The sequence below is a fragment of the Aptenodytes forsteri genome, unplaced genomic scaffold (assembly GCF_000699145.1).
Source record: "Aptenodytes forsteri isolate BGI_AS27 unplaced genomic scaffold, ASM69914v1 Scaffold71, whole genome shotgun sequence".
NCBI classification, from domain to species: domain Eukaryota; kingdom Metazoa; phylum Chordata; class Aves; order Sphenisciformes; family Spheniscidae; genus Aptenodytes; species Aptenodytes forsteri.
In genome coordinates, this window is record NW_008795923.1 from 802495 (window position 1) to 816507 (window position 14013).

The 14013-nt window shown below is 35.6% G+C and overlaps 1 protein-coding gene across 3 annotated transcripts in view; it reads right to left on the reverse strand.

Moving 5' to 3' along the window:
* Positions 1 to 13811, reverse strand: part of METTL25 (methyltransferase like 25) — a 63298-nt gene extending 49487 nt beyond the window's left edge. For 2 of the 3 annotated variants that reach the window (XM_009284916.2, XM_009284917.2), the window contains exons 1-3: positions 13207 to 13811; positions 6309 to 6473; positions 1377 to 1477 (exon numbers count right to left, since the gene is read on the reverse strand). In XM_009284916.2, the coding sequence (XP_009283191.1) occupies positions 1377 to 1477; positions 6309 to 6473; positions 13207 to 13228 (288 nt within the window). In that variant the 5' untranslated portion in view covers positions 13229 to 13811. The remainder of the gene's footprint in view (positions 1 to 1376; positions 1478 to 6308; positions 6474 to 13206) is intronic. The other variant, XM_019473566.1, reaches the window with a different exon arrangement.
* Between the last annotated feature and the right edge of the window lie 202 nt (positions 13812 to 14013).

Here is a 14013-nt window from a genome sequence, read left to right on the forward strand (position 1 = left end):
ATAGTTACTAGGGGAAAAAAAAAAGGCTCAGAGGGAATATGTTCAGCATAAAACCTGGGCAGATACCTTATTAATCTTTGGTTTTAAACAAACATAGTTTGTCCAGCACAAATATTTGTGGGAATTAATATTAGGCTGGAGGAAATTAGTCTCCATTTACACTTGCAGCTCCTTGCACAGAAAGCAAGTGCAGCTCAGATGTAGAAAGGAATCAAATGCAGTGTCCAGAGCCACTAGTCATCTACAGTTTAAAGCGAGGATGAAGCTACATTAGCCAGTTACTAGCATTATAGAGCTTAAAATGATTAAACCAGCTCAGTTCACCCAGATACTTACAAATTTAGTCTTACCGCAACAAAGATCTAAGATATGGAATCTAACAGAAAGTTTAACACTGAAAAAGCTTACAGAAAAATTACATGTATGTCAACTGAGGAAATGGTATTGGTGTGCTTTTGTCTAATAGAACGTGAAATACGATACTCAAAAAAGTCAAGTATTGTTGTGATGCTTGTGTTTTGTCAACAGATCCACAAGTAAACGTCTACGAGGTTTTAATGCAACAGTGATCGAGCGCACTGTGCAATCATAACTACATGTAAAAAAAAAAAAAAAAGGGTAAGTTACAATCAAATTTGAGAAAGGAATCCTGCAATTCTTCACCATCCAAGGATGAACTTGCCATCTGATGTATGAAACGGCCAATTCATAGAGTAATTGCTGGGTGATAATGGTGTTGGGTTTCCAGATCTCATATGTGTTCTACCAAATGTAGAACTCCACACATAAATCTCTGCTTAATCTGGTCTCTCTTCAAACTAAAAAGGTCATAACTAAATTCCTAATTGATAGATCTCAATCCATGTTAAATAAAGGTGAACGGCATTAAACAATAGGAAACACTTTAAATCTCTTGTGCCAGAATAAGATGAGCTTTCAAAATTTCTCAGATTTTCTGCTTTGGTTTCTATGTGGCACTCTTTTGTGCCTGACAGAAGGAGAAGAACGAAGTTTTGCTCTCCTACTGATGGTTATGGTAAATTGCCAGCAATATAATACTGATAAACATGGCAGTACCCGTGCATAGCAAAAAAGCAGTACAATTTTTAGCTGCTCAACATATAGAGGATGATTATAATTTCTTAACATTTTTCATGAGTCATAAAATGACTATGACTTACTGAAAGGCAGCTCCTTTGGAACAATACATTTGTAAACAAAATTGTCCTTCAGCTTGGCCCTAAAGGCTCTTCTTTAGCTATTTACAGAAAAAATAAGAACAGCAGCAATAGAACATCAAAATGATGTATTGGAACACAATAAGGAGAATAATTTGGAAGGTACACAGTAAAATACAGTAAGAAATGCTTTCTTACCTGCTTTATACCACAATAATTCGCTATGCTGTCTACCAGCTCTGACATCACCTGCACTTCATGTGATTTCTTATTATTCATAAACTCATCAGTTTTGATACCTGTATCAGATTAAGAAAATAAATACACATTAACACAACCAATAATGATAAAGATTTGTGATCAATCAGAAAAAATACCAGCCTAAAAATATGCTATAATATTTTTATATTTTAAGGATCATAATTCTTAATTAAAAACTCACTATATTATTACAAGACTAAACTTCGGAATTACAGATGAATTAGTAAAATTCAACACACTGTAAAACTTAGTACTGTTAGTGTAGTTTTTTAAGATGTAGCATATCTAATACCTGACCAGATAGCAGACAATAATTACTACTATAAAACTGTACTATTTCTTCCTGTTCATCAAAAAATACTTATTTTTGTGTTGTTTACCATGTTTACCTTTACATATATGAAATATAAGGGCAGGGACAATTAATAATCACACAGTACGGCTTGTTAATTCTGCAGATTTGCTCACAATATGAAGTGGGAGATATCCAAATAAAAGTTATGAGCAACGCTGGGGAAATTCAAAGGAAAATGCACTTTTATTTTCTTTATTTACCCTATGGATGGGTTATGGAACTGTTACATGTTTACGGCAGAAAATCACTCATTTTAGTGTTGCTGGAGAATGTGTTAATGAGATGGAGACAATCTCTACCACAGGTTTACTGCTTGTGGAGAATACCAAGCACCCACTTGCTAATCTCTACATCCCCCAACCAAAGGAGGAGCTCAGAAGTCGCTCCCTTGGGAAAAACCCAAACATTTCTCTTAGGCGACCAACACTACAGTACACTTGGCTCTAGTTAAATTGATGGAAATTTTTGCAAGTCTGAGCGATGGTAGAAGAAATTGGACCGTTACTGATGAGCACGCTCCTAGAAAACAAGACTTTTCTACATGACTAGGCAGATTAACTTTCCCATTCTCTGCTTTTTGCACAGTATGCGTTCATCTGTCCAGAAACTGATCATTAGGCAAAAAACTATGTTCATTCCTTGATCAGATCATGCTGGGAACAGAGCCAAGAGTGTTACTCCTTTAAAAGAGAGTGGGGAATTGAACTGAGCTCATGAGAAACCTAGTGTTTTTTCTATTTTTCCCAAAACCCACAGGATCTCTCTATTTCTTAAACATCTGTTTTTTTATAATAAACTGTTATGACAATACTTAAAATCTAATATAGACTCTATGAACTGACAAAAGAAAAAAATGGACTGAAATACTTTTAAACAAAACAAATAGCAGAAACAAGTGTTTGTCATTTCACTAAAGATTCTCCTTAACTTTAAAACTGTGAAGATTACACGGTGTCCTAAAAAACTCTTAATTTGTAAGCATTTCAAATGAAAGAAAAAAAGACAGGAAAAAAAAAAACAAAAAAGAATAAAGGTCTCTTTTTTTGTTTATATTTGAACATTTTTGTCTGGATAGGCTCATCAGGTAAAGAAGCAGAACGGGAACAGAAAGAAACAGACATTTAACTTCTTGACAGAAATAAAAGTTGCTTGACTGTTCTCCAAAGCAGCACTGTCACCACATATTGCACCTTTTACTCTTTGCTATAGTAAGAATTCAAGAGACTGTGTGAAGTACCATTTCAGAGAGTACTTAAGCCAAATTAAGTATTTCAAACATGAAAGAAATCCAGAAATCCAGAAACCAGACCCAACTTACAAAAGCTGAGGTTCCAGCTAGAAAAATCATAGTTTGCTTATACCTACATATATAAAGCATTTATCACCTTAGCTACTAACATTTCTTAACCATTTTTAGACTTCTTTTCCTACTTTTTGCAGAATGAACACTCTGCTTATATTTCAGCTCAGGGAAAATTATATTGTTAGCAGAAAATTATGGATTTTTTATAAAGCTGCATTTTCTGCAAAATTCTGATAGATTTTTTTACATCATTTTTAAAAACAAGCAGACATATTACAATGTAATAGAAAAACTGTATTTGGGGACTGTCTTATATTGCCAAGACAACTGCAAATTTGAAAAAAATATGTACACTAGTTTTAAACAAACTGTGTAAATTCATTCTGCTATCACAAAATTACTTTCTTCAGACAAATAATTATACATGTAGATTTCCTTATTATGTGTACAACTGATGCAAACAGAAGAAATACTAATCTAAAAAAAACATAAGAAATTTAGAGATCCATCTTCTTTTGTGATGAAAAAAGAAAGTGGGGTTTGAATACTTCACAGAAGTAGCCTGGATATAATGGAGTAACAGAAAGCTTAATGTTACTAGTTTTAGCTGGTACTAAAATGCTGCTTATTTCCATTGTGAACCCCTAGCACAGGTAGCTGTTGTCCATTTGAAAAACTGCTTCAACTCTGTAATGCCATTTACAGCTACATCTGTAGTTGTGAAGCTGAACAAATTGAGGAGAGACTGTCTTTTCTACAGGGCTAATGCAGATCTTCCTAAGATCTCCTATGGCAGGGTGCAGGGGTTTTATACCCCAGCTGCCTGTGGAAATTCAGATATACCAGATAAAAAAAAGAAATTCACAGTCCACACCAGACAACACCACCTATCCAGAAGCTACACTACTATGATTTAATTCCATAAGCCAGAGTGAGGGACTGGGATAACCGTATACTAAAAAAACATTGAGGCAGAGTGATATTCCAGTACATGGAATTTAAAGACAGATTCGTAAACAGTCACTGCATGACAACAACCTTGGCCATAAACACATTGCAAAGGTAGAGAGTACTCTTAATCCAATACTCTGGCAACCCTCGCTTCTTGTATCAGATATGAACCTTGCAACAAGAGAAATTCTCCCTGCTGGCTTCCTCCCCTTGGCCAGGCTCTTCTGGACCCGTGTGTTCAGTGCAAGCAACCTGATGGTGCAGAAGGGACCACAGTGACCTTCGTTAGGAAGCAATGGAGAAAGCCCTTTAGACTCAGAACTCCACTCTGAGTAGCTGTGTCTACAATACGCCTAAAATGTTTGTGCTTACCAATTGTCCCAAGGAAGGACAGCAGTATGTCTACATTAAGATGGTGAAGAAGTTAAGAGAACTACGCAAGTATGCAAACTGTGGGAATAGGATCATAAGCATGTTTGTCTCAGAACAAGAAAATGTATTAAAAACATCTGAAACATAAATGGAATTATCCTGATGCATACTTTTCAGAATATGAGCAAGGCCATTGTAAGGATGCCAATTTTCTCAGACTTACACTTCTCTTGACTTGCAAGCTTTAGTATGTCAGGAAATTAATATATTTTCTGAAACACAGAATTAAGTCCAAAATATCTAAAATAGCTTAAAGTAAAAAGATCACAACTTTCATTTGCCAACTTGCATGTTATGAATCCATAATTTGGTATTTTGCTTCTGCCAAATGATTACCAGGAACTTCAATTAAGTTAATTTAACTGATACTTACTGCCAATTCAACACAAAGGTTTTGAATTATAATACCATTGTATACATTTGGAACACATTTTATTTTTTCTATGAAGTACAATTTAGAATTACTGCATCACAAACCCAGGCCCCAGTTACCCAATCGAGCAGCACTCCTGCAAGACACAGAATAAAATATTCAGCAATTGTCTTATTCCTGATGTTCCATTCTGCATGACAAAAAGATGAAAGAATCCTTGCATTTTTGTCTAAGAAAGCTAATGCAGGTATGAACTCAAATATGAGTATAACAAGGTAGAACTACAGAATTACAGAAAATTAAGCAGGGAATGAGAGCATAATAAAGATGAAAAGAGCTAAAAAGCAAGTGAAAGAAAAGCAGCATACAGTTGTCAAACAAGAAAAAAGGGCTTCAGATGAACTAACAGCAGAAAGAAAGAAGCCAGAAAGTAAACTTACAGTAAGACCAATGCACAACAAACCATTAAGACTATCTTAGCTATGGCATTTTAGTAATTCTGAAAAAAATGGAAAACTGGGGAGTCAACCATGGAAAATGGCAAAATTGGAAAGAGAAGATAGCTGTAGAAAATGGGAGAGATGCCCAACATATATAATGGTGTTATCACTTAGGATAAGAAATGTCAGTTTTAACATATTACAGAGATAAAACACACTAGAAAGCAAAGGCGGAGAGCTGCTCAGTCTGTTTCTGAAAAACTAATGAGAAATCTGAAAGACAGTGACAAATCTATAATGACTGAGGACTCGATGAAGAGCACATTTTCAGTGAAAATGACAGCAGCCAAAGTAAGTATAAATACCAGTTTATCATCTGATACAAAAAGTATAATCAGGGGCAAGACTTCCAGTGTCCAACTTGATGCCAACTTGAGAGTGATTTAATCCAATTTATTTAACTACAGAAAATGAAATTATTCTAGTTTTATGACATATATTTGGTATTGGTCCAAAACATACAGAATGAATAAAATCTTTTTTTTTTTTTTTTGAGACATCAAACACTTATTGGGCCATATTCAGCTAAACGCCAAAGCACATACTTAATATTAAACAAAAGATGTAACAAAGAAACTCGCTTGCCAGATTTTAGGGTGAGACTTTTAAAAAAAAGCAATAATAGCAAATATGATTCCTGCCACTCAGGGAGAAGAGAAACAAAGAGAATTAACAAGACAACTCAAATAATAATGTGCCTGCTGGCCTATCTCATCCCCTTTAAAACTGAATCTCAGGAAGGGTCTATAGGTACTGAATGCTGTGACCCCTCTGCTCAAATTTTAGCAAGAGAATCCATTTTCTTAACAAAGACAATGGAGAAACTATCTAGGAACAAATGAAAAATGAAGTGAGAAGCATGTAGGGGGAAAAAAAAAACAAGCCACCCTCCAAAACCAAAACTATGCAGGTCCTACAGTGAAAAATAAAAATTTAAATACAAATGTAAATATACCTGTTGTTCCTTGATTGTCTCCTCTCAGTGCTTCAAGTACGTCTTCTAATGGGGTACACACTCCAAGGTCAGACAAAGAATAATACTTAGCAGCCAGGGCAAATAAATGTACATTGATAAGCTTCTTAGAGTTTTCACAAAACACATTGGAAAATGTGTCATCATCTATATGAAAAAGAAAAGATTTCTGTTAACAGGGCTTAATGACTCTGTAATAATGCTGACAGAGAACTACAAGTAATAAATACATGGTATCAGACAGAAGTAACCATTTATTTTGCTTGCATAAGTGGGAAAATTCATTATTTTTCTTCAGCTGTATTCCCCCTTCAGAACCGAGGTCAAATTTTGCTCTTAGCTTAACTAGTGTAAATGTGGAAAAAGCTATTATTTTAGCAGAGCTACTTTAGTATAATCGACAAGAGAATTCAGTCAACATTATCACTTCTCTTTGTTTACAAACTTGCTCATTATTCATTTCCTAGTCACCCCATCTGACAATATATACTACTAGATTTTTTAAGAAATACAGCTGTTCAATATGTGAAATATTTTGATTTACAATCACTATATTGGCATACTTTCCAAGCTGCTTTGTAACTGATGAATCTACTGGGAGAATTAAATTAGTTTTTATTACCAGTCAGGTGTGAGCCAAAGTTAGATTCCAATGCATATTTTGTTTGACTCAGGATGAAATGCTTCAGTTTGGTATTACTTAGTTCTTAGTTTCAAAAATGTACATTTATTTTTAAGTGAAACATATTTGTATGAATAAATGATTAATTCTGAGATTGTTTTGTATTGTCTAATTCCTCTCTCTTTTAGCTAAAACTATTGTGAATTCTACATAGTTTTGCTAATCATTTTTAAATATTTGTAATTCTTTTAAAATATACAGAAGCTAGCAAGTCCAGCAAACAAACTGTTAGAAAGATTTAGAAAATGTGTCCTGGTTTGCCTTTTGTCTCATGGTTAGATACTGAGCAAGTGCATACCTAGCACAGTAGCTTTCCTGAATCTGGCCTACCCACCTGCATGGCAACAGATACAGCTGTTTTTATTGACCTCACCTCTAATGCTCTTAATTTTCTTGCATGACCACAATTACTGCACATGCATATATTATAATTTATTGAAAACAGTCCCAACAGTGTCAACACATTAATTTTCATGGTATTACACTACAACGGCGTAAGTCCAGCAAACAAACTTTGGACCTAAGAAAGAATAAATATTGTCTAAACTATGACCAGAATTAATATTATTTCAGTGTCTCCATGGCACTTCTCACTCTACTTCTCTCTACTACAAAATCAAAAAAGAAAGCCACCTTTCTCTATAAACGACTTTCCTATTTGAACTTCTGAACATCCAGTAACTTGTAGCTAGTGAACCTTCATGAAGGATAAGGGTGTAACATGATACTAGAGAACAGAAATAAAGAGAAACACTAAACCAGAATAAAGACTGCAAAGTTTTTAGGAAGAAGGGGTAATTTTGCTTCCAATGTCTCTTTAAGATACGTTCCAGAAAGACAAGAAATTAGATGTGTGCATTTTGAAATGACTGAAGAAAAATAAATTTCCTTTCTGACAATACCTTCAAATCAAGCAAATAATGGAAAAGACTAATATAATGGGATAAGATAATCAAACACTTTTGGACAATGTACAGAATTATGCTTTTTTTTTTTCCCCAAAAAAATTTCAACAACCATAAAAGGAGGTGAATATCTACACATAAAGAGTGTTATTGCTTTCTGCTGGGCAAATGTTATGCAAGGAGTTCTTACAAGAAACTGTCACAGCTTGAGTTATTGCTGAAGAAGAAAATTTCAGTTTATTTTTAAGGGAGATTCACTCATTTAACTTATTGTAGATTTTCTGGGAATGAACAGTATTCCAGAAAATTTATAGACATTCGCAAAATTAATGTAGTCTGAATCAGTAAAAATGCACAGAAATCTTTAGGTCTGATGCAGTGGGAAGAAATCACTGATCTGTCAAGAAAGAGAACAAGGTTTAAAAGACTCAACAAGCCATTATAAGCCAACAATTATTGAGAAAGCGATAGACATGAGACATTAAGTCAAAAGGTGCAGAGGGATATTTTGACCAGCCAGCTGTTCAGCAGTTTCGCCAGGTGAAGAAGAAATCTAATTTTCTTGATGAGAAATAGGTGTTCCACTTTGCTTCATGCATTTTATGACCTCTTTGAATTAGTATAGTATTTAGTATGGTTTGGGTTTGGGTTTTTTTTTTTCATTTTAGAAAACTGGAGCACATGACACTGAAACATACAATCTTTTTATCAACTGGCACACATTTTTAAATATACTGGCCAATATTGTATGACAAAACAGAACAAAAATCAGTCAAGCAAAAGCCTTTCCCCCAAAATCCACTTCTTTTCTTCATGACATAACATTATATGAAAGAAAGGAGATTTGAAAATACACTGGAACGTCAGCCTGTTACAAAATATTTCTTTAACATATGTGAGATGCATGAGAAACATCTGAATAAAATTTGATTTTTGTAATTTTCATTTTCATACATGTATATGACATGTCACATACACAAACGTATTTTGGTTTATACGCAGTATTTTTTCAAAATGTCTGGCTAGATATTGGGTGGTCTTAATTGACCTTTATCTTTTAAATACACTGAACTGTATCACTAGTAGAAAAAAAAGTGCTTTCTATCATTACAGTAGCATCAGATACTTGGGGGTGCAAGAAGAAATACTGCCATGCTTCCTCCATATAACAGGAAAGCAATAAAATTCACGAAAACATGTCACTTTCACATAACAAGTCTATTAGAAGATGCCTTTGTTGACTCCAAGTGTACTGATATAAGTATTCTTTCAGTAATATTAAGCAGCTTAGAATTGTTCTTAATGTCAACTTTCTAGTGGTATTAGTAGAAATAAACAGAAAAAATATAAACCAACCTGAAATCCTATAGGTATCATAAATATTACATTTATGTATTTGCTTTAGTTCAAAAGGCAGAAATGAATGCAAATGTTACTGACAAATTAGGTACCTATATGTTTTATATAAACATCATCTATTTCGATACTTGAGACATTTGTTTCGCTACAATAGGCAGGATCTTTAAGTATATTAGTTTCCTTTATTGGAAATAAACTCACTATGCCAATGTTAACACCAGCCCTCCGATGCATGGTACCGAAATAGATACTGGAAAAGGTTTGTTTCAAAGCATCAGACTTGCCTACCATCTCAACCCAGAATGGCATCCCAGTCCAACGGAAGTTTCTACAAGGTCTAGGCCAGCATATAGATCTCTCCATCCAGAAAAGTCATTCTGAGCAGACAACAGTTAATTAAAAAAATGGGCACAGATACGCACACAAGGACGACATGCCTGCACGAGCTACCACGAGTTAATTATTTTGTTTAGGTAATTACACTCCAGATGTATCTGGAGTGAAAGCTAGGGCTTTCTCATCCATTTCTACTGCAAGGTCTATAATCATCTTTCTTCAAATTGGATCAGCATCAACTCCTTGGATACCGTAATGGCCATACCCTTAACATCTACCAAATCACCAAACGCAAGAATGCCATTGACTAGACACTCGGCTTCCACAACACCAGCCATCATCCAGAACACAGCGAAAACAGTATCTCTCATCTCCTCTGTAAGGAATACATACTGTACACCTCATTGGCAACTTTCACCCAACAATCACTGTGGAAATAAACATCACGTGAATTACATATACAAACTTGCTACAGTACAAAAAGAAAACTATCGTCAACCATGCACATACCCATCTTACACCACACTACCCTGACACTGATGTGGCAACTCCTTAAACCTATGCCCTTGAAGAAATTTATCCTTACTTTTCCCATCTAACTTTCAAACAGCTCACCAAGATCAACAGCACAAGCAAATATTCCGCAGAGTAGAGTTCACAATATTTAGTGACCCAATCTTCCTTTCACCTTACTTCCTGCCGATCCCGCTATATTGCACAAATACAACTTCTCTTGAAGCATCATAACTTTCCTAGGTTAAAGACTGATTATTGAAATTTGGAGCTTTCTCCCGCTTTGTCAGTACTCATGAAAAGCTTATAAACCCACTGCTTGCCTGCTTTCACTTTTTCAGCACCTGACATAAAATATATTAACTCTCCCTACAAATCTCACTTAACTGAAATTAAATGCAGTAATACCCATGTTCTATAACTTCCCTGAATTCAGTTATCTGATGGAAGAACACGAACAGAACTAGTAGGATCTCATACAAGATCACTAGTATATTGTCTGTAATAACAGTCCTACCAAATTTAAATTGTTGTCCCAGCTTGCCAACTAAACAAAAAAACCCCAACTATATTAAGGTATCCGAAGCATGACTTCAAGCTATGGAATGGCAGTTGTCGGACTACATATTATTTATGAATATTAAAAATGTTAGTTTACTCAAAATGTTTCTACTTTGGTTGCTCACAAGATGAAATCTAGTCTGCCTTTTAAGTAGTCAGAAATCTAGTCTGCCTTTTAAGCAGTCAGTCCATACATTTGCAAATAAATCTTCACAGGAAAGAAACATATGCCAAAAAATTGGAATTATAGTACAAACAGTAATTTACAGTAAAATATGAAAATACTTAAACACAGATTTTTCTGTGCCTGTGTCCAATTTACAGCAATGACGTGATAAACAAGATGCAATATGGCAAATGTCAGCTTTTTGATGTAAAAAAATATAAAACAGTTTTCTATATCTAAAAATGGATCTGAAATTTTTCTGTAGGGTACAACTGAAAGCAAGGGTTCCACCCTTTATATGGTCATTACAGTGAAATATCATCTGATGAGCATCTGAAAATATAATTGAAACTGATTTACAGAACATGTAACGTTCTGTAACATGTTGATCTTCTTGCATATAATACTGTACAACAGAATTGTAATTTCTTGCTTGCTAGCTTTGAAAACTACAATTCAGCATGTGTATTTGTCAAAATCCCTATAGTAACATAAAATACTGTTCAGAATAACAGTTTTGTGCCAATCTGCAATAATGTTACTTTTCAGTTTGCAGAGCTATGTGTGTATGAACTGACAACTTCACATTTTCAGATCAATTCTGTCAAATGTAGCTTATGTTTCCCTGTAATTTAATTTGAGATCCCTATTAAAACAGATTCTAGAAAACTTTTCATAATAGTTTGGGGATTGTTAATGTATAAATTCACAAACTCTTCTCAAACTCTTAGGAAGCAAAGGTTTTACCATGTGAAATCAAAATGTCATTTTACACATATTTTGAGTAAGGCATTTGGGGTACGTGACCACAATGTCATTTGAGCATGCAAAATCAATCCATTCTCATAGCCACACTCCAAAAAAAGGCAGTTCTATGAATGATAGCATGTTATGAGAGCCTTTTGGTACCCATTTCAAGGTAAATCTGGTAATTTTGAAGAACCACCACACATACAGTTAATATTTTAGAAGAATATAAGGACGAGTAATTTCTGTTTATGTTGCGTTTCAAGATCTCTAATGGTTGGTTTCTGATCTCTAATGTTATTAAGTTGTACTAACGCACTCAAATAAGCTGTAAGTTTCCCAATCCTAATTTTAATGCAGGCTAACAGTGCATTCATTTTCAAATATAGGTAGATGTTTGCAGGCATCTTCACTGAGAAACTCATATACTACTACGACGTACTTTCATCGTATGTCTGGGTGGACAGATACCATGCAGTCCAACGAGTCAGGCATGAACCACCAAATCAGCAAGCACATGCCCATTCCATTACAGTGCCTCCAATTTTGTCACGATACTGGAGAAATCTTGAGAGTGTCTCAAAACCTTCCAGATGTTAAACAGCATACTATAATTTTGAGGCTAGGAAAAAAGAGCAATTCTCTTTTTTTTTAATGAGCAGAAATAACCCCTGCAGAAACCGAAGAAGAAATGTTATATTTTAGCCACAGCATGAAGGCTTCCTACCCTTCTAAAACGCATGCTTCATTTCAGCCACGTGTCTTTTGTTCCAGTAATTTCTGTGTCAGATTCTGTAACACGCATTTTGAAAATAGATCATGAAATGATTTCCCAATTTTAAAATCTACAAAACAATACTTTGCCTTTCGGAATCTCTTTCTACTCTACAGGCCACCACTTCAGTGTCTGAATAATTCCATGGGCTTTCCCATAGAAACAAGTAAGATCAGGGCAATTTTCCTTTAGTGTTTTCTTTTTGATGACTTCATCTAGTAACTAGTTTTGTTCCAGCCTCCATTTACATTTAATTTTATGTCCCGTTCCTCTGAATCAGTTTTGACTCTGACATTCCCTGTCAAAAACATTAAAAGTTTTTCCTTGCTGCTTCCCAACACTTTTGCTTGCTGACTCGATCACTGTCTTGTTTCCATCTGGCTCTCGAAGTTAATTCATAATCCAGTGTCTTTTTCACGCACAAAAAAATTCTGTGGGTTTTTTTCCCAGATACCTCAACCCTTTAAAAATGAGTCTTACAGTTAATATTTTGAAGGTCTTTAGATCCAAGAAAGAAATGTTACAAGTGATGTAGCAATTCACAGTTCTTCAATCTCCTTCCAAATCCAAACCATTGTCTTAGCTTGTCTTCTATGCCAAAAAGTACACAGCTCCACATGCTACTTTCTGCGGACCCTTCTGTTACACTCGGTGTGCTTTCCTGTCTCACGTGTCATTTCATGTAGCATTTCAGCGCTAACGCTACGCGAGAGCTATCTACGCTCCATAAGCTTTGGCACGACGCAGGTTTTTCTCGGCTAAGATCTTTGTCAAAGATTCTACCTTAGTTTTGAAACTCTCTCTTTGCTGGGGCTCAGTCCCCCCAAATAACATACCTTTCAGATGCTTTATCTTCATTTCTGTGCTCTGCCTGAAAGCGTGTTACTGGTATGCTTCCCTTCTACTTGGACTGCCGTAAATTCAGTAATACAGTTTCATAGCTGGCCTCCTCTTGAGTTACTTGAAAATTACTAAAAATATGAAGTGCTTCTTAAATAGGTCTTGTCAGAAATAAAACTGCTTTCTGTCTTCCTTTGCCAGACACTCATTATTACAGACATATAGGAAAGCGGTGTTTAAGCCTTTTCCAGCTGTCCTCCACATTTCCAGAGTTTCAACATTTGGAGGACTTTTAACTGTTACATCTTTCCATTCACGTGGTTCATTTCACTTCTGTTCTTCAGAAATTAGCCAGCGCGAAGGAGTCAGACAGTTAGAGGAGTTTCATTTCATTTCTAAACGAACAGGATTAAATTTATAAAATGAGACCGTCACCACAACCGTCGCTACCGAGAGCCTCCTAAAAGTGCAACTCCTCTCACCACGGCTACACTTCATCTGAACCGTGACGGTATCAGACCAGTGCATCCCGTCACCCTGGAGAAGATGAGCGCCGCCGGTGCAAACGCAGGCACGAAAAAGCAGAAACGGCTTCAGCTGAAGGCAGACTAGGGGAGCGACACGGGAATGGCCGCAGGACGGGTCAAGACGTAGGGGGGAAAAAAAAGGCAGCTCAGCAGAGTGGTGTGAAATTCCCCTGTTTTATTAAAGCAAGGAAGATAATTTTAAAGATAGCTAGGAGGACAACGAGGAGGTCTTAAGAGCGAGAAAAGAGACCGATGTCACCTGTGGAGCACGAGGCG